Below are 20,912 nucleotides of genomic sequence, written 5' to 3'. Positions count from 1 at the left end.
AGAGTTGCCGTCCACGATTTTTTATCGTTTTACGACTGTCGTGCTTGCCGTTCCCACTGTCACGACAAAGTGTCGTCACTGCAAAAACTGTCGTAGACGACAGTAAATTGTGTCGTTCTAAATGTGAACACCTCCATTTAAACATATAAGCCACGACACTTAAAACTACACGATTATCTGTCGTCACGACACGGTGGGAACGCGCCCTTATTCGTTATGTACCCGGGAAACAATACTCTAGGTACAATTACTAAATAGTTACTACGTAACTGTAGGCTCTAGATCCTAAGCAATTATTATCATTCACAAGGTTGAGATGATCCTATCGCGTTAACAGTTGAATGAATCAGATGCTATCTAACGGAAATTATACTTTAGTTGGGTAATGAAAATTAACTCAACCTTACAAGTAGCGGAAAAAATGGTACGATTTAATAATCTGTGTTTTCGAGAGTTTGCCTAAATGCGAAGAAACGCACAATTATGGTTTTTATAACAATTTTTCAAGTTTGTGATATTTTTACAATTATGTAGTATATTTCAATGTTTAGTTTTGTGTTATTACGTACTTGCTATATAAAAAAGCCATTGATATATCAATGAATTTTTCAACTCATAATGAATATTCTAGAGTCATAGAGGAAAAAAAGCTAGTTGTTATTCTGTAATTTTTTATACAGCCGTTTAGTGGAAATCAGCACAATTTTCATTGTTTTAGTGTTGAATCGGAGGTTATATTCTGGTTGTTTCACTGGTGGTGTGGGCCGAATCGTGAATGGCGTAGATAACGGCACAATAGGCAGGAGATGCGCCCGGCTGCCCACCAAATAATACCAGATTCGCAATTAGCCTTCAAACGCTTGTACTAATTAAAAGGGAATTTTATGTAAAGTACACAGTCCATACGCTAAACCACTGAATTATAACAAATTCAACACAAATATAAGAGACTAATTTAGTTCTAGTTATGTTTATTTTAACAATTTATTGCCGTCGATAATTTAACGATAAAATATTTCTAAAATAACTTTACACAAACATTTTCCTAAATCCAATCACTATAAATAAATTTTATTAATTCATTCCATATTCGTTTACAACTTAAGCCAACCGCAAATTAAATTAAGATTTCGCAATTTTATCCAAAAAATTATATCGAAACGACTCGCGTTGAGAGTTGGTCGTTAAGACATGCTAATTTGAAATCAAAGAAATTACAGACAGGAAACACCGTATAATTATTGATTACAATTAATAAGTCCAAATAAAATAAAACCACGTTATATGAAGTTTTTTTCCAATACTGCACTAAGAGCGTGTTGAAATAGGACAAAATTTCATAAAAAGATTTCGTATTTAACGTTTCTATACAATCTTAAAAAAATATAAAATGATCTGGTCTTATATGATGTGATTAAAATGTATATATTGCAGTATATTTTAGGAATGAAAAATGAACCCCCGTGTTTCATTGAAATTAATGAATGTTTTTTGTTGTACCTACAGCTAACTTCATACAATAAAAATATCAGTTTTTTGTAATAATGATTCTCTAATTTGATTGTATATGTTTAGTAGACTGTGGGGCTTAAACTATATCACGTAAGCATTATGGCCTTGTTCGCTGCAACAGGTGTTAAATAAGGGTGGTTGCGAGGGGCGATAAGTCTACCACTTGTTGCTGGGCGATAGCTATAACGATAATATCTTTATTTTTATGTGCACCGCCTGTCAGGTAACTCATATATTTATTATCCTATTATTAAAGTGTAACATTAATATTTTTGATCTTACAAGTATTGTAGGTCAAAGGTAATAAATAATATGTCCTTATTTCACTAAACATTAAGACTGCTCATTTAATTTGCACCAAATATCATTTAAATGGGTCAGCATTCTATTTTCTACATAACATGCCGCATATAATTTTTTTTATAGTGTGACAGTTCCTTCTGTTGATTTTTCCTTTATATGGTTTACATTAGGGAAAATTAAAAAAAATAACTGAAAACTGTTGCCAGTGCACGGCCAGTTCATACAATAGAGGGGGAGAACAAAAGCTCGCGCCATTTTTACCGACTCTATTGTTCGCCGTTTGAACTTGGAACGTCGCGTGACGTAAACGGCGCGTGCGATGTTTTGAATTCAAAATTCTGTATAATTAACTTTGATAACTGTTTCTAGCGCTCATGTAATTAAAAAGTAATTACATGCGAAAGAAAAGTGTTCTTTGTAGTTCAAGGTTAATGATAATGGCCACTATTTTAATAACCATCTCAGAATAAGTGCAGTTCAAAATTGATAAGATAAATGTTTCGGTTAAATGGAGGTCATTTCATAGGCTTTTAACATTTGTGTTCCTCAGCTACACACTGTGTAGTTACTGACTCTATAATTACGAACTCTATTGGATAGAATTGATACTTACTTCATAAACTTACAAGACTATATGGTAAGAGATTGTGTAGAGGTCTTTTTAACAGATAATTAACGTCAGTATCGCAAAAACAGTCAAGCAGGGGTTATTAATCTATCTGGCAAAACGCGGTAGACAATAGAGGCAGTGATCTGTGGCGTTGATCACGAATGTAGGCGAGAGACCTTTGTTCAATGACAGAGGCGGCCCGGGCGCATCATCTCATTGAGCGCGCACCGGATGGGCCAATCAGCACCGTGAATGGACGCCCCCGCTCTTGCTAGCTATTAATTCTCGTATTATCATTACAAGAAGTATGCTTGTAAACGACGATATAGTATCCTCATGTTCGTAAAAGGCAGATCAGTTTTATAGGAGTTTAAGTTCCTACTGAAAAAATATGTTCAAAAATGGGTATTGACGTAAAGCAATTGCTTCATTAACTACAGCCAAGGTTGCATGTAATAGGTATGAATTATAAAAAAATATTTCATATGATGTCAACTCTATGCAAACATAATAATTCAATATGTATAATATGTAAAGCATTTCTATGTAAATGTTTTGTCATTCCCTCAGTTTATAAGCCAAGTTACGCAGTATCGAAAGATACAGTAAACAGGCCACCAGCGTTCACGCCTTCATTGAGAGAGCGCGATGCCAGCTTCTGTATTGTGTAAATTGTTGACTTTTATAGCTCCCGGTAATATGCGTCGTTACAATACCTCATTATATGACACATGCGTGTATTGTCCACGTTTGAGAGTCGCTTGACGTGCTTATTGCGTGTTTATACCGCTCGGTGAAATGGCTTTATTTATCGGCTTTTGGAATGGTCGTAATTGAAGAAGAATTCCGGATGAACGTTTATGACTTGTACTTGTACTTCAGATGTTAAGAGACAGTATAACATCTACATTTCTGTTGTCTTGATACTAATGATTAATGACCTACTAATGATTTTGGGTGTAACAAAATGAATGAAGATACGATACTCGTACTGGCTTAATAACTTAATTTCCTATAATTGTGCAGTTTTAAAGACTCAGCTTATCTTTGATTGAGCACGCACGGTAGCAAGGTCTTCACTTTCAAGATCATCAGAGCGCAGAGTAATTCATAATTACAGTAATGAGAGCTTACTTGCATAACCGTTGTTCTACACTATTTGATAGAAACGGAAACGAGGTTTACACTGACCTTATAACTCTCACTGTTTTAATTTGATTTAAATAAATTACCTTTTTTATTAAAATTGTTTTATTTTTACTATTAAAAGTATGCAAATGCATTTATTTTTTATTTATATAGAGGTTGGATGATACCCGCTACTTATTATATAGGTAAGTAGAGTAGAATTTTCAAGCAGAATTTTTTCTCGAATAAATTAAGTAGGTATAAAAAATGCTTTTTATCCTTGCCAAGACATGAGTCATTAACTATTTCACAATGGAACGTTAGAAAGCTCGTCTGATAGAAAATTCCTGAAAAGTTAATAGCACATACTTCGCAGCAATTTAAAGTTGTGTAGTGATACGCATCGAAAACAATACGTTTTCATATATTTGTTACAGTCACGGCGCGTTCACATTCGGGACAAGAGCACACGAAACCAAGACGTTGCGTCACTCTCCGAGGATGATACTTTGGATTTTCACAACCGACAATTGTGTTGCAAAAAATACTAATGCTGCAAATGGATATTGTGTACTTGGCTCGTGTTTTTAGCTTATCCTTTATTTGTTATGTGTCTATGCTTGGTTTTTAGGTAATTTATGATAGATGTGACTCATATGTGACTTTGTTTTTTGTAATTTTAACTTGTATTTGGCACATTTTATACTAACAAAGTGGCTACTCGTATAAGAGAAATTTACATACAGAAAGGCTGTTCATAGTTATTATTTATGCTAACCCTCAATTGAAGGTTTAAAATTTAAATACTTCAAGATTACAATCAACATAATCGGTTCGAATGTTTTTCAATAACACAGCCGTTAAAGAGACACTGTTTAAGTAAAAGTATTTATAATACTGATAAGAGTATATCACAGTCAGGTTGTAATCAATTAGACTCACCTTTCGGCTTATTGAAAGCTTTCATCATGACTTTGATTCCCATGCCTGCAATGGCCGCTGTCGCCTCGATTTTGTCTGCCACGGGTTCTCCAATTTTAAATATTACCCGTTAGCAGGTTTTGCTTTGTTAATTCTTATTCACTGTCTTTGAGCACTATTTACAGTTCAATCTTTCTAGTATTCACAATTGACTAAAACTAGTTAAATAAGATCAATAAATATCACACCGTTTCTATTACTGTATATTGTTCTGTATCAGTCTAAACACTCTTCGCTGTTTTTCATTTTGATGATAAAATGTCTGTCAAGTCACGGTTGAAAAACTACTTACTCGTGTATCACTGTTCATGTTTTGTCGAACATCTGTATGGACATAGCGATAAGTGAATTTTGCATTTGACTCCAATTACGTTTTACTGCCTATCATTTCAATTACACCTCTAATAGTTTAACGAACTGGTTCACACGTAATAAAGTGCACTCCAAACCATTATAGAGTGATAAGTAACGCGTGAAGTTACAAGGTAACGCTCTCTATCGTTGGCGACGTTATGTGTACCTATTTAAATTGCAAGTGAAATTCCCACAGGTGCGTGGTGCGATCCGACACAGGCGTTTCCGGCCCGGTTCCCTATTTACCAGAACAGTATCAACCCTCACCCGCTCCACCCTCATTTAGCCCCCCGTTGCATTCGTGTTCACACACTGCTCGCTCGCCTGTGACGGCTAATTTTGCTAACTTTTGTGGTTACTGGTTATGATCAAAGTGCATAACAAATATGAACTATGTTTTCTCTAACTTGATAAGTCGTTAGGTACCTTAATGGTTTTACGGTCGAGCCCGTCACAGAGCTTTTAAGCTTTACATATTCAGTATTGAGTTTCATCATGAACTATTGTTTTTGTTTACATATTTTCCTTAATATTCCATAAGTGGAGTATTAACATATTTTAATCAATATATTTGATTGGATCAAAAATATTAATGATTCCATTATTATACATTAAACTCCCTTTAAAATTAATAATCTCAATTTAATATCGATAGTGAATAAACATCCAGCACACTTTGCATATTAAAAAGATTACCAGCTTAATTGGTTGGATAAGTGGATGTTTAATATTTAACATGCGTTCAGAATAATAATGAAACTGTAATGTAACCAATTGATAGTGATGGTGCATCAGACCGCGTAAAGAGTTCAAGGGTTAACATGTAAACAACTTCATTTCGTTTTAATAACCGTTTCGAGAAGGGTTTCCATTCAATTTATGGTTTGTTGGGTGGATTTTTAGTTAATAGTTCATAAGTCATTGAAGCAATATTCACACGACGCTTTAATAATTGTAGAGTATCTACTGATAATTGATTAGTGGTTTAATATGTATATCATTAATGTAAAACAGTAGGCTGTACCACAGAATAATAACTAGTAGCTAGCTAGCTGTACTAGTCGACAAAATTTACAACTATTATTAGATTGTTTTTAACAATCTTAAATGACCTATAAATTAGATTACATATTTTAATGATTCGAACCTTTTGATACGACAACTAGTTTGTTTTTTCTTTAAATGCTATTAAATATGATATTAATAGTTAGTTATGGGCCAATAAAATCGTTCAAGTTTAATCAGATTATGTCTGTCTATTAACAAGTATAATCGAGGTGGTCTTGGCTCTTTGTCATAACTCATTTGTAACGACATACGTCTAGTTCAATTGTCCTATATAGGAGGACAATAGTACAATAATACTTAATGCATCAATGCATACTGGCATACAATTATTCACTACTACATATATTCACAAGGAATCTTTTTGACAACTCTTTATAGGAGTTAAGAATAAAAACATTTATATCAATAATTATTCAAAGAATTTATTCTCTTTGGTTTGCATTTATATGATGAGCGGAGTAGCTTTTATTATTATCCTCTATTGAGCTTTTAAATTACATCAACATTTGAGCTCATTTTAACGCTATAAATATACATGTTTATTTAATAGCCACTTATAAAATGACTCACAATATCAATTAAGAATAATTTTAAAACATGATATCAGATTAAGAATTCCAAATTTAATTTGAATATTTTGTTTGAAGTTCGAACATAACGTGCATCCTCAAGCAATGTTTAAGTGATTGATACAAATTGTAAGGCTCTTGATTGAAGTAGAGCGTACAATATGTCTCAGATGATCGTGTGCTGTGATTCTTGGGTCTCGGGGTCAACTAACTCGATTGTCGCGCCCAATTTGTTCCCTACGCCCCTAAATTGCTACTATATTGACGTTATATTGAATTTGTCTTATTTTGTATATTATCTATTATTGATGCAACTCTACAAAATTTATTTGATATATATATTCTAATATTTTGGACGGTTACAAATACTGGTTTATAAATAGATGAGAAGAAATCATAAATTAATAAATTGTGAAATAAATTTGCATCATAAAATATATTAATTCCAGCAATAGACGGGTGTCAATCGTTGAGTAGAAATTGTCGTCTAGTCTTAATTAATGCCTGCGGCTGTCTCTAAAAGCAAATACTAAGCGTTGGGTGTCAATTGCACTGCGGGATCAACTGGGGTCGGCTCTAATTTCTATCTCATCTCCGACCCTCTTAATAGGAAAGTGGACACCCGCATATTTGTACACTAACTAAGTTAAACTTGGATTTAGCGTTAATGCATTTCGTGGAGAGATAGACAATGGAATTCCACAGGCCTACAATCGGGCGAGTGCGTTCAAAAACAAGTTTCTTTCCCGCGGCATTGTTTTGACGCTCCGCCGCGAGATTTCAAACGGTTTTGCGTGGATTGCGTGTGCAACAACAAACACTGCGACAATGGATGCTTCGACGAAACGTGTGTGACGCGGGAGTACGATACAAATGTAGAACAATGCTTGTATAACAATTCGGCGTGTTGACGCGAACTAACAATGTGATAGATTGTTTGGACGCGACGCAACGGAGCTTTTACCGAAATTATACAACAATTGTGTTAGCGCATTCTTGGCATGTTTGGCGGATTGTGTCGCAAACACGATTTGTGTATTTGGAGCTGCACAACACCATCTGTATAATATACAATGGACACAAGTGATTTGACCTCAGACCTCTCAATTAAAACGTTATGGACGGTCGGCGTGGGGACTTTGTCGTGATATATGAGCCTCAGTATACGTATAAAATATTAGGTTATTTCCATTGTTATTTAAATTGTGTTAATAATATGGAAAAAAGTTTTTTAAGTAAATGTATAAAATTGAAACATTGCTTATTACGAGATCTTATGACGGTTAATTCCATGTTGATTCATAACATCTTATGAAGAATGAAAGCGTAATGAGACAATGAGAGTATACAGGGTGTCCCGCTATTGGTATACTAAGCGCGAAGGAACTTGTAGTTTTGCATACACTGATCACGTAAAAAATACTTTAAAAAAAAATTACGTCCAAAATTTTTTGCTAAATTTTTCCTGAAAATCCATGTTTTCTTCTCTAGCTTCGCGCAGCCGGCATATACCGCTTCTCTAATATGAGCATTTTATCTATGAAAACATAATCTTAAACAATAGCTCACGTGCTGGTGGCAAAGTTGGGCGGCTCGCTTGTTATGGGTGTACACATAGAGTTTTAAGAATTCATCTATTTGAAAAAAAAATGCGTCTGGAATTTTTTAACTATTTTTTACGTACTCAGCGTATGCAAAACTATAACCTCCTTTGAGCTTAGTATACCAACAGTGGGACACCCTGTATATAGCATAGAAAATAGAACGTTGTAGTGGAAGCATAGACGGTAGAAGAATTGAGCTAGATATGGTTGATCTGGTTTTTTTGTGTCATGGCAGTTTTTTCTCGAAATTCAATCGAATAGTTCATTTAAATTGCTTGTAAAGTTAGGTAAATGATATTACGAGGCGTGCACAGCGACTTGAGAAGCGTGGGGCGGGCTTGCCGGCGATTGGCGAGCGCCTCCCAACGCCCACGCACATGCGCCTTGCATCAGTCGCGAGAAAAATCTTCACGAGGAAAATTTTTTTCATGAACGCACACGAGATTTTATATCTATTTTTATCGTGGGTGGCATTATGGCCGTTTCTGCAACCGAGCGATTAAAGATCGCGGTTTCAGGGGTTTGGCATAACCGAGTTTTTATTGTATACGTTTTAATTTCAGAGGAACGCGTCCAATAAACGCCCTCCCACTTCATATTGGCACATCCGATTTGTTAAAAAAATTGGCACCGACTAACGTTGTCTTAGACGAGAACATAAATATATGCTGCGGTTTAAAATCATTCGATAAACAGTATCACGGTCAGCGGTGCGACGGTAAATCTCTGTTCAGGATATTAAATGTAAACGATTACACATTCAAATGAATACATTTTCAGTACTTTTGTATGTTAATTCGGTTATAAGGTTAAGTTCAGTGTCGCAGACGATGTGTTTAACATTACATTAATAGTTTGTCGATCCGGTATTTTAATTATATGGAAAAATGTGAATATTCAAATGTTTTATAATAAATTATCTTATAAATTGTTATACATTAAATATTTATCAAAATCATTTGCAAATCGATTGCTTAAAGTTCAGCTGATATAATTTTAAAGTTTTTTGGTTGAAATATATTTTCATATTGGTTGAATATATTTTCATAAAAATAGGTGTGTATAAATTTCAGAGCTGTTCAGTAACTATGATAAATGTGGCAATAGTAACTGGAACGGTGTCACTATGACATCAACGGCTATTAACCGTGTGTAAACGCGCTAAAAATATTTCCTACTGCACCTCATCAAATTTATTGACGCATTTGTGGAAAGACAGAACACATGTTAGTCTTAATTATATCTGATTATAGTCAGGAAACGGTTATAATTTCTGAAATAAATTAATTAATACATTTTAAAATAAGTTATACATCCACGAGGATACATTAAGTGTGCATCGAATTTTCTGTGTAAATTTACTGATTCATGATCACAATAAATTTGTCAACTGGTTACACGGTTATTCAGATAAGTGAAATAAGTTGAAACATAAAAGATAAGTCAAAAAGTTCACTCGAATGTGCGTCAGTTGATGCGCGACGCAATTATTCAGCGGTGTACGCTTCGATGAGTGCGAAAATTTGACGGCTGACTCGCGCGAACCGAACTTGCCGCGTACGTGTAAAATACTAATAATTTGTGTTTCCACTCACACTTTGGTGAATAATTTATTGCACTTGACGTACTAACGAACGAAAATGTAACTATAATCGCATAATTATTATTTGGAGGTTATATTTCGTCCTCTGCTATTATTGTTAACTTTTTACATAGATAAAAATACTTTAGGTTGTAAATACGAAGGCTGCTTTCCACCTAATAAAACGTATGCAAATAATGAGTCTACCCCACTAACGGAGTAATGGATACTTTTAGATTGTAACTTTGTAATATTGTACCAGCCGTGTGAGCGGTTCGCTGACGATAGAAGTAAGTCGGGAAAATATTTACTTTTAGCTACAAATTATCGTTCAGTAAACCTATTTTAAAACAAACTATTGATTTGTGATCGCTAGTGGGTTGTTTGATTTCTGTCGATTTCCGCTCGCAGAAAATAAAATGTGTGATTATTTTTGTTATAAGATCTGTGTAGAGTTTTAGCTGCCTCATTTATTCTCATACTGCAATATTGCGGATCATTTGATTAGATAGAAAACGGATGTTGTATTTTAATAATGTTTAACATTCGGATGTTTTACATCAAAAATAAAATAAGAAGTCTCTTAAGATTTGCAAAAAAAATACTGAATAAAGAAGCATCACCTGTATCCGTTGCGATTGTAGAGCAATGTATCGAAGGAGTATCATTTTTTGTGAATACAAATAATAGTAAAGTAGTTTATAAATAAAAATAATTGAAAACATTACGCAATAACATAAAAGTGACGTATGTTGCTATGAAACGAACTTAGTGAAAACACAAAACGCAATTACATGTGGTACCCTAAATGGGTTCTGACGATGCTCTTATCTGCTTGCTATTGTTTAACACGCTTTTTTCATTCCCACGGTCGTTGGTAAGCGTTGAGCCAAACTGATAACGCGTACCTGCCTAGTACCTGAATCGTCTTAAGGAATATACAGAACGTATTCTACGTATTGGGCATTAGGGAATACTGTACTTAGTGAGCGAGCGACAAAAATGAATAGTAATAATTTTATGTAAAATTATGAGCAAAGGTTCAAGGCCAACGAGAGCGATACCAGTTAAATTTATGGGCTAGTTATTTCGTGCATAATGTAAATATTCGTAGCATAATCGAGCACTATTTAGTGTTATTTAATGTTTCAATCAAATAAATCGAACTGGAGCTTCGTATTCATCGCATGCACACAAAACGTACTGAATTTAAATATATTTAAATGAACGGCATAAAACAAAGAGAGACAGGACTCAGGAGTCAAGTGCAAAATTCAGCGGCGACCCACGCATATTAGGACTGATATGATGCAGTGGGTATATGAACCGAATCCATTATCCAATGACGTACTGCAATTACCCATTTAATGTAATTTGGGCCATTATAATGTCCATTGCGACTTCTCGTACATTCTCAGCGTCACTCACTCAAAAGCACCAATTAGTGAAATCACAACAAGGATAACACTATCTGAACGCGGGAGGATCGCGAGAGATTTTCGGAACCGGTCATTTCAATATCGGATGTCGCGTATCCAGAGTTTCAGAGGTAGGCTGTGAGGGCGCGCGCGTGCGTGACTGCGGCCGGTGCGCGACTACGCGCTCAATGGGCGCCGGCGGAGGGGCGAAGCTCGCTCGGCTCACTCCCAGTGGAGCTTACGAAAATCACCAATTGTGATTGTCCACTTATTAAACCAAAACATATTAAACACTTGCACTGGATAGAGCGCGGCGATGCACCGTTTCGCGACTGACTCGGATGATAAAATTCAAGTTCGGGAGAGAGAGCTTCCGATAAAAAGCTTAGCGCACTGCATCCGGTGCCACCTGCTCGCACTCGAGAGGAAACTGTGCGTTAGAAGGAGATGAAGTGATCGATCAAAACGTAGACCGGATGGCGGACTTGGTTATGAATGAATGCGCTATCCTTGTCTGGCGCGCGTACACAGTGCTGTGGTCTCGCTCGCTCGCAGGTTGTCGCCGTAGAGGAAGTGAAAGGGACGAGAGGCGTAGTAAATATTGCTCCGTGGTCCCGCTGGGACTATCTATGGCTTAGTTTTTGTATCATCACAAAAGATAACCATCCATCGTTCATTCATGGATTTGCTATGGCTTTAGCACACGATTATGTAGAGCTAACGATAATGTTCAAATTTAATGATACTAAATCTCCTATGTAAAATTAATGCCATATGTTATCTACTAATCTGTGACAGTCATCATTTAATTTTTTGTTTCATTCAATTTATGTAGGTCATTATGTAGGTTCAAAGATAAAATAACAAGTATGGTTCATGCAACGATTACGTAACCACACATGTACTTAATAAGAATTAAATGTAATAGAATAGTCGAACCAATAAACGTCGGTTTGAGGTGCGGTCCGGACTGAAGGGTACATCATTGTTCGCGGTAACGTTATCTCAGGGCGCGCCGCCATCAAACCGTGTCAATGTTTGAGACAGCACGTGGACACCTTTGTAGTAAATCATATTTAATCTGTGCTTTCTTGAATCAACATTGGACTATGAAGTATGAACTATTAAAAATGGAATAAACCCAATGGTTATGCCCTTTTTATATGAGGAACTGTAGATGTAGATCATACGTACATAATCGTTAGATCATACATAATAATATGTTTAGAAACAAATTTAGCTTATTCAGTTATTATAATAAAAATGAACAATGTTAAGTTAAATCAACATACTTATGAAACCAATAAAAAGATAAAATAAAATGTAGTTCAAATTTTGCATATTTTTTGTGACTATAATTGGAGACCAAGCATTACAAGATCTGATTTTTTTGACTCTACATTTTAAAAAGGTAAGGTTTTCATTTTCAAAAGTCTCATATCGTAACGTTGCTCAACCGTCTTGCCCAAACTTGGTTAAATAATCAGGGAATAACGAAACAATTGACTTTCACTAAGACAAACAGAGGATGTGGCCCGTATTGTCATCGTCGATGCTTGAACCGCGATTGGGTCAACTGTAGAGTTTCGCGTAAAAAGCGCGCTTAGAATAATTTAGTGCACCACACAGATATACGACTATCGCTGAATACGATCTGCATTGCGCAATACAGCGCTCATACGATTATCAGCAAGACAATGAACAAAGAGTGAATCTGAACATTAACATCACGTCTTACCACAAATCAAAGGGATCCCGTCGAAGCATGTAACCTCTGCGCGCCAGGTGCTACGCGGGAAGTACCTCCTCCCCCGCTAGCTCCCCACCTCACCCCTACAACCTCCCTTCACCCTCACACAGCCACGCAAAGGAAGTCTATACGCACACTTACATAATATTGCCGTGAAGATCCTAACTGATTGTGCATGTGTGTTTCTGTAATTTATTAATGGCCTGCATTTACGAATGCGCCGCTCGTTACTTATGAAAAATGGCGAATATAAATATGAACTGAGTGAACGCTAATTCAGAGTTTTATTTATATCATTTTAAATAACGTCTTTCACGCTTTGTATGTATCTCACATTCTGAAGAGAACAGGTTACAGCATTACCTATCTATATTTGCGCTAGGAATGATGTTTTAATACATAATTTGATATTTAATGCAAATTAGTGAGTTTTAACCTATCAAAGTATTTAGCATAAGAATTTTATAACATGTGTATTTATAAATACATTTTTTTTTCTAAAATTTTGTTATATGTATTTTTAGTTATGAAAGTATTTTATAAAACGATATAGATAAGACATAAAGTACATTAAAAGAAAATAATAATATGATGAATATATTCATTATTCATTGCATATTGATGGCATGCGTCGTGTTATCCCTGGAATGCTTTTAAATGCTGTTTCTTATATCCTTAATTGTTCATGTATACAGTCCACAAAGAAAATTATCACCAGGTAGCAAGGGCCTATACAATGAGTCCTTCCGGTATTCTATCTTATTTGCTTTAGGCTTGAAAATGAACTCTACATTGTGACGAATAGAGATGAAATTTGATAAAGTTTCAAAAATAGTTACAAAATTAAATACAACATCAGATATGATTTTTTAAAATATGATTTATTTTGTGCAGCATAAGGTTTGTATTTACAATAAGTGTAGTGGAAGGTTTTACGGAGTGATGCAGGGTTACCTAGCATCCGGTGTAAGGCGATACCGTGGGGAAGTATAGACCATTTTAAGGCATGACTTACTCTTTATATTTTGTCGAGATAATTAAATATGATAATGATTTCATCTTTCGACAATGATTATGCAAAACTTTAAGTATGTTATAAATTGAACCAATTCAGTTTTAACTTGTTACTTGCGTATAAACGTTTTGACGAGAAATGTATAAAAATATTTGTGTTATTTGTATACTTTTTAAGAATAAGATTTGTATATGTTATACATGTAATAAAAGAGCAGTAATTTATTCAGAAATTTAATTCTTAAATAAGTTTATTTTCCTCATCAACTCAGCGTGGATTGATTTAAAGGTTATACGCTTGTTTCGAAGTAAATTATTACTCTGTATTTATTGAATACTATTATGGTTCATTAATTCTTAAAATTAGTTACGTGTGGGAACCAACGTTTACCAAAGAAACGTAGCATATGGGATTTAAAAATGGATATAATCCACTTTAATATTTATAGGTCGTGCATGAAAGAAAACCACTACTTCACGAGTTACTTTCAACTATGCTTCTGAAATTTTGCAAAGATGTTATAAAGTACGTGACTTAAAATACTCTCAGTTCAAATACATAGGAAATTTTATTTGGTTGGTTTGTAAATTTCATGCAAGGCATTTTTAAATTGAATAAATTTGGGCAGTATTCGTCGAATTACATTAGTAAAACCCTTTTATTAGTCGGTACCCGGTGAAAGATATGTCAATTGTTCATCGTTAACGAATGCGAGTCCTCAAAATGAAAAGAACCGCGATCCTATTCTGAGCAATACAATCCGCACACCATCATTATTCTCGCCGCAGTCTAGACTTGAATCACGAACAGTAAAATGTCGAACGGAACTATAAAAAGTTGAGTAAAAGGCGTCGAAAGAAGGCAGCGAATTTTAAGCCAAACCAGTTTAATGAGGGTCGTATTTAAATACGAAAATAAAGTTCCCACGGCGTCGCTCGCGGGAACGGAAGCCTCTGCGATGTCGCGGCTACACCAGCGAGCCAGCGACTTGGCGTATCGCGATCATCGCGACGACGAAAAGACGCCTCCTCCGATTGCGCCAAAACCGCGCCACCACCCGAACGAGATCCTTTCACATCCTGAGAGTCGTGGAAAAGTTCACCTCGATCAATGCGATGAGAGGTCAATGTAAATTAGACTGTGGAGTATGTGATCAAACAGGTCCGTGAAATTATTCGAAGCGAATATCATGTTTTGCGATTCGGTTGTGGACGCGTTTCGAGGTAGGCCAGTAGCGTGAGAATATTTGTAAATTTGATTACGGTTATATTTTATTTCTTGAGGACAATAATGATAGCCGGCAATCAATAAACTTTTACATAATAAAAAACGAAACGAGTTTTCTAGTTTGGTTTTCTAGGTCAAAAGTCAAGCAAAAATTGGACTGATATTGGGCACTATTTCAAGCACAATTTTTTGAGACGTAAATTGTTCCTATAGCTCGTTCGATATTCGCGCACTGAGGTGAGTATGCTGGGCGTAGAACCTACGCCCAGCATACTCACTGAACGAAGCCTGTAACTCCGAAGTTATTCGAGCACTGTTTTTTCTTTTTGGGCACCGTTTGGCACTATTTGGGAACTATTTTTTGAAGTATGAATTATGTTTGAAGCGGATACAGATTCTCCGGACGGAGGTGAGTATGCTGGGCGAAACCTTCGTCCAGCATACTCATCGAACTATGGCTATAACTTCGCAAGTACAAGAGCACTATTTTTTTCCTTTGGGCACTATTTAGCACTATTTCAGAACAGTTTTTTGACATTCATGAAATATCAGGATTCCATGGTGAGTTGTGGTGAGTATGCTGGACGAAGGGACACGAATTATGGTTTTAAGTGGTTTTTATTCAGAGATTCCTGTTGAAAATAAGTTCAATATTTGAATTCATACATTATACATTAAGTTACAATAGATTGGGGTTCAGGCCCCCTTACTAGGTATAACCTGTATTAAGGGGACCTGTTCCTTCCCTAGGATTGATTGCAAGGGTGCATGAATTAAAAAAAAAAAAGAGAGACACATAAATTTAAGAAAATAAGAAAAAGCTAATCCAAAGTCCAAAAACTAACAGGGTGTGTATGATGTATAAGTATGAATGTGTTTATGTGCGTGTGCCTGTGTGTGTATGTGTGCGTATGTTTGTGTGTGTGTGTGTGTGTGTGCGTATGTTTGTGTGTGTGTGAGCGTGTGTGAGAGTATTTTTTATAGTGATCTAAATACGAATTAAATTTTCAAGACTGTCATAGTCATAATTTTTAAGCCAGGTTAGAACCGTTTTTTTGAATATATGCCTATTGAGAGCTTTAACTTTATGTTTTTCACTTAACTTATTGTAAAATCGAGGGGCTAGTCCCTCGAAAGATCTTACTGCAAATTTACTTTTAAAAAAGGGAACAGGGCATCTCTCATTACGTGTATTCCCTTTCTGTAAGGTGGGAACAGTACCTATATGAAATCTTTGTAACAGACACAAAATGTACAACTTACGGACACTAAGCTCAACAAGTCCTTCTTTATATAGTTCAACAGAAGGGTGTCTAAATGGCAGTTTAAGCGCGACTTTAATTAAACATCGTTGTGCTCGTTCAACTGGAAGGAGGTGTGATTTCGCCATCCCCCCCCACGTGCAAATACAGTAACGTAGAACGCTTTCACATAAGGCTTTATATGTTAGTATAAGGATGTCCTTGTTAGCTACCGAGTTAAGGTTTTTAAATATATGAACTAATCGACGAACTTTCGTAGCTAGATAGTTAGCATGAGGTAACCACCTTAGATGGTGATCAATCTGGATACCCAGATATTTGCACTGTTCAACACGTGTTAAGCTTTGGCAATTACAACTGTTACCATCCAGACTCTGTCTATTGCAGGGGTATGTATGAATTCTGATATTGAAGTCACTTTTTGGTAGGGTAATTTTGGTTTTGGCAAAACATATAAGATTGGATTTTTTAGCGTTTAGGGATAAAAGGTTGTCCTCTAGCCATTTTGATACAGCGGTTAGACCACTTTCGGTCGATTTTTTGACTTCGGGCCACGTCTTGTGATGGAATAGCAATACCGTGTCATCTGCGAACATGGTAATATCTGCTTGCGGAATAGACAAATTGCACAGTGGGTTTATGTAAATTAGGAATAAAATTGGAGCAATAGTACTTCCTTGCGGAATACCATAACCTGAATTTAAAACCTCACTGCTTACTAGATCATCAACCTTTACACATTGGGATCTATTAGTCAGATAGCTCTGAAACCAATTTAAAGTTATTCCTCTTACGCCGATATTTTGTAATTTCGTGATGAGAATGCTGGAAGACACCGTATCAAATGCTTTCTGAAGATCAAGAAATACACCAAGGCATTTCTCTCCTCGATCCAAATAGGTGGTGATAAGTTGAGTGAGTCTTAGTGTCGCGTCTTCTGTAGAGACACCCGAACGGAAACCAAACTGAAATTTTGAGATAATGGAATGCTTATCGAGGAAGTTAACTAGTCTTTTTGAGACGATCTTTTCCAGAATCTTGGAGATACATGGAAGCAGTGAGATAGGACGGTAGTTGGATGGTTCACGACTGTTACCAGACTTGAAGATAGGAACTATAACTGATTTTTTTAGCAGATTCGGAAAGACGCCAGTACTAAGACTGAGATTGCACAGAAATACTATAGGTTCGACTAGAATGTGTGAAATTTTTTTAAGGATATTTGTTGTCATGCCATCCCATCCAGGAGCGCTATTGGGTTTGAGCGAGTTGACTATAGTGATAACTTCAAAGACGTCTGTTGGAGTGAAAGCCATGGAGTGCAGAGGCCCATTACTATCTCCCGCCTTTCTTGTAAGCTCATATTCTGAGCAATTTATAGTTTTAATAATCTTATTCGCTAGATTCTGCCCTACATTAGCAAAAAACGTGTTAGTTGTGTTAAGTGACTCAATAGGAGATGTTTTTAGTGAGAGTAAATTATTTGTACCATCCTTGCGTTTGTGAAAATTGCAGATTTCTTTGATTGTATTCCAAGTCTTTTTTATATTACCTTTATTTGATATTAATTGAGTTTTATAGTATAGGTGTTTTTGTGTTTTTATAATTTTACCGCAGATGTTTCTATAGCGTAAGTATTTTCCACGCATTTCTGTGTCATTTGAGTTTTTCTTTAACTTCTTGTGCAATGCGTCTCTTTTTCTTATTGACCTCAGGATCCCTGGTGTGATCCAGGGTTTTAATATTTGCTTATTTTTTGGAATCTTATTATCTTTAGTGCTCTCTCGAATAGCGTTATTTATACAGTTTAGAAGTATTTTTGTTGCAGTGTTAGTATCCGTTATGTCATAATATTTAAAATCCAACCAAGGTCTTTTTTCAAGTAATACATCTAGTTTTTGCATGTCTATTTTATAAGTCTTTTTAGGTTGCGGTTTTGTTTGTGCGGTTTTGTTTTGAATATACGTTTAATATCTCACCTGACGTATATTTGTGTATCATTCGAAGATTTTAAAGAATGATACATTATAAAACGATTATTTATTCCATTTATACATCTTCATGGAAATTTCGCATTTACATTTCAAAATATGTATACAAGTTGTGGACACGTAGGACTAAAGTTCGATTGCTCTTTGTTTGGGCCGCTTTCGATAATGTCAACATGACCTTTTTTTTTTTTTTTTTTTTTTTTTTTTTTTTTTTAAGTGGGGAAATCTTACCTAAGATACCCACGGCTCCCGGGGAAGGAGCCGTGGGTTATGTCGGATTCCTACCGACTAAAACCCCACTGTGTACCAACGCGCTGCTTTAGACGGGATGCGGGGACACTATCGCAATCTTCCGCATGTCCCGCCCAGCAGTTGCCCGTTTCCAGGCCCTCCGCGAATTGCCTCTTTCCAGGCCCTCCACCAAATTACCCACCACGAGGCGGCGCAAGCTGGAACACGAGCTCACGCCACCCACTCGCCGACGATGGATTGTTCCCCGTTCCATCATCGGCGTTCCCCAAACCCCCGACCCCAGCACCGACCGGCCGGAGGGCGCGCGCCGAAAGGCCCTACGAAACGTGTTTCACGCGTCGAAGGACCCTCCGGCGCACTTTTATAGAGGTTTCCCTCGCAGCCCCCACCTCACACCAGAGATGGCGGCCCTCGGTCCGGCCCCACGGACCGGATTACGAGTTGGCAGACGGCTGTCGCAGGACAGCCGCCGCCCCACACCCACCTACAGGAGTCACCGCATGTCACCAAAGTGACGTGTCGGGATCCCGCCCCTTGCTTTGTTGGTAGTCAACACAACACGCGCGGCCTCTGGCCGCCATCCGCCACCGCAAAAGCGCGGCCCCCTGCCAGTCAGTCGGAACGAGTCCCAAACGAGCCCCGATCGACCTTCCAACCTCATTTTTTCCCAGCGAAATCGCCAGGCCGCGACCGCTGGCCGCCATCCATCGCCGTACCGCAACGGCACCTGAGCCAAACCTGGCCCCCCGGAGGACCCTAGCTAGCTAGCCGGCCATCCAGCCAGCCAGCCAGCCAGCCGGACAACCAGCCGGTGACAGCAAGCCAGCCAGCCGCCGCCCAAGGCAGCCGGCCAGCCAACCGGTGGAGCAGCCGGTTTCAGCCAGCCTGCGAGGCAGCCGGTGTGACCAGCCGGTTCCAGCCAGCCCGGCCAGCCGGCCTTCAAGCCAGCCAGCCAGCTATATGGATCCCTGGCCGTCGAGCCAATCGAGTCGTCAGACGACAGACCGGCCGTTCAGCCCCTCCGCGTCCAATTAGCTTCACCCAGAGTACACAGTGTACTCCGAGCTACTGAGCCCCCCCGGCCACGACAAGGCTTGGAACTGATGGGGGGGATGTCAACATGACCTTAGTCAACGGAACTCGAAACACCTTTATTTGTATACTTTTACAAAAGCTATTTAAAATGAGACGAGACCGTGTTATTCTTTTACAATATTTCCAGGGTTTAAGTTCACTGATGAGTTAACTACATATTTGCTATCTATTGAGAACAAGCGAGTTCAAAATAATAAAAAGTACATGGTCTCTCTCTAGACTCTACATTAAAAATAAAAATATCATAAAATTGTGTGCTAAAACTACTGTACTATAAGGCTGTAAAATATAACGTTATTCATTTATTTATCCTTGATAAAAAATTGGATTATCAATGACTTTCATAACAACTCTACTTAAATGTTAAATAGATCAATTACAAAGCGTCGGTAGCCTTGTTTTTCGAACTTAATAAATAATTAATTAGGCACACCACTGAGTGTAAAATAAATATAACATTTCGTTTAAATATCAATGCGTTTCGTTTTAACTTGAATGATATTACGTTGAACGACCGCTCTTGCGGACAGGTGGGGATTTACTTATGAATGAATCTTGTATATCTGCTTTCATTCGTACATCTAAGGAGAAATTACTAGAACTAGTTGAACATAATTTCATTCATCAAGCAATTTATGAATGCTGTTTCGTTTTATATGTATATTAGACTACAAGCCCACATATGAAAAAAATATGGGTCAAATGAACCACCACGGGACATATCTAGTACGAAAGAAGAGCAAAAAATAATAAGATTCATCACTATGCCGTCACTTGTAAGCTGTCCAACTGAGTGCAGATGAGAATTGAAAAGTACAGGTAGACTCGGTAAATTTTGGTCATATATTTTTGTACGGCATTCTTAACCATCGATAGATCCATTAAAAATAATAAGAAACCGCTCAGTGCCGTACAAAAATGTTGGTCCACCAAGTCGGAATTTTAATTTAATTTCCGAGAGTTACCGGGGGTAAATTTGGTCATTTGACCATGTACGGCATCTGTGTCATACTATTGCTATACTGCTTTTAATCCATTATTCCGCAACGCCGTACAAAAATCATGGGGACAAGGGGAAAAAATCGAGAGTTGTAATCCCCTCTCTTTCCCCACTCCAGGGGGTCATTTGACACAACACGAAATAAATTTATTTTTAAAGTATTTTATGCATAGATAATATTTTTTCATGTG

The 20,912-nt window shown here is 37.0% G+C and overlaps 1 protein-coding gene across 6 annotated transcripts in view; it reads right to left on the bottom strand.

The window, feature by feature from the left end:
* Positions 1-20,912, bottom strand: part of pnt (ETS transcription factor pointed) — a 108,778-nt gene that overhangs the window by 33,336 nt on the left and 54,530 nt on the right. The window contains exons 1-2 of one of the 6 annotated variants that reach the window (XM_089706211.1): positions 11,063-11,403; positions 4,496-4,858 (exon numbers count right to left, since the gene is read on the bottom strand). The exons of 2 other annotated variants lie outside the window; for them this stretch is intronic. In XM_089706211.1, coding sequence (XP_089562337.1) covers positions 4,496-4,538 — 43 coding nt within the window. In that variant the 5' untranslated portion in view covers positions 4,539-4,858; positions 11,063-11,403. Of the gene's footprint in view, positions 1-4,495; positions 4,859-11,062; positions 11,404-20,912 lie in introns of those variants that run through there. 3 more of the 6 variants (XM_089706210.1, XM_089706213.1, XM_089706212.1) reach the window with 3 other exon arrangements.

The sequence above is a fragment of the Colias philodice genome, chromosome 18 (genome assembly GCF_061535455.1).
Source record: "Colias philodice isolate Cphi_HAF_F1 chromosome 18, ilColPhil1 Martin Lab GWU primary, whole genome shotgun sequence".
Classification (NCBI taxonomy): domain Eukaryota; kingdom Metazoa; phylum Arthropoda; class Insecta; order Lepidoptera; family Pieridae; genus Colias; species Colias philodice.
Note: the sequence above shows the minus strand (reverse complement) of the source record. Positions and strands in the feature narration are given on the sequence as shown.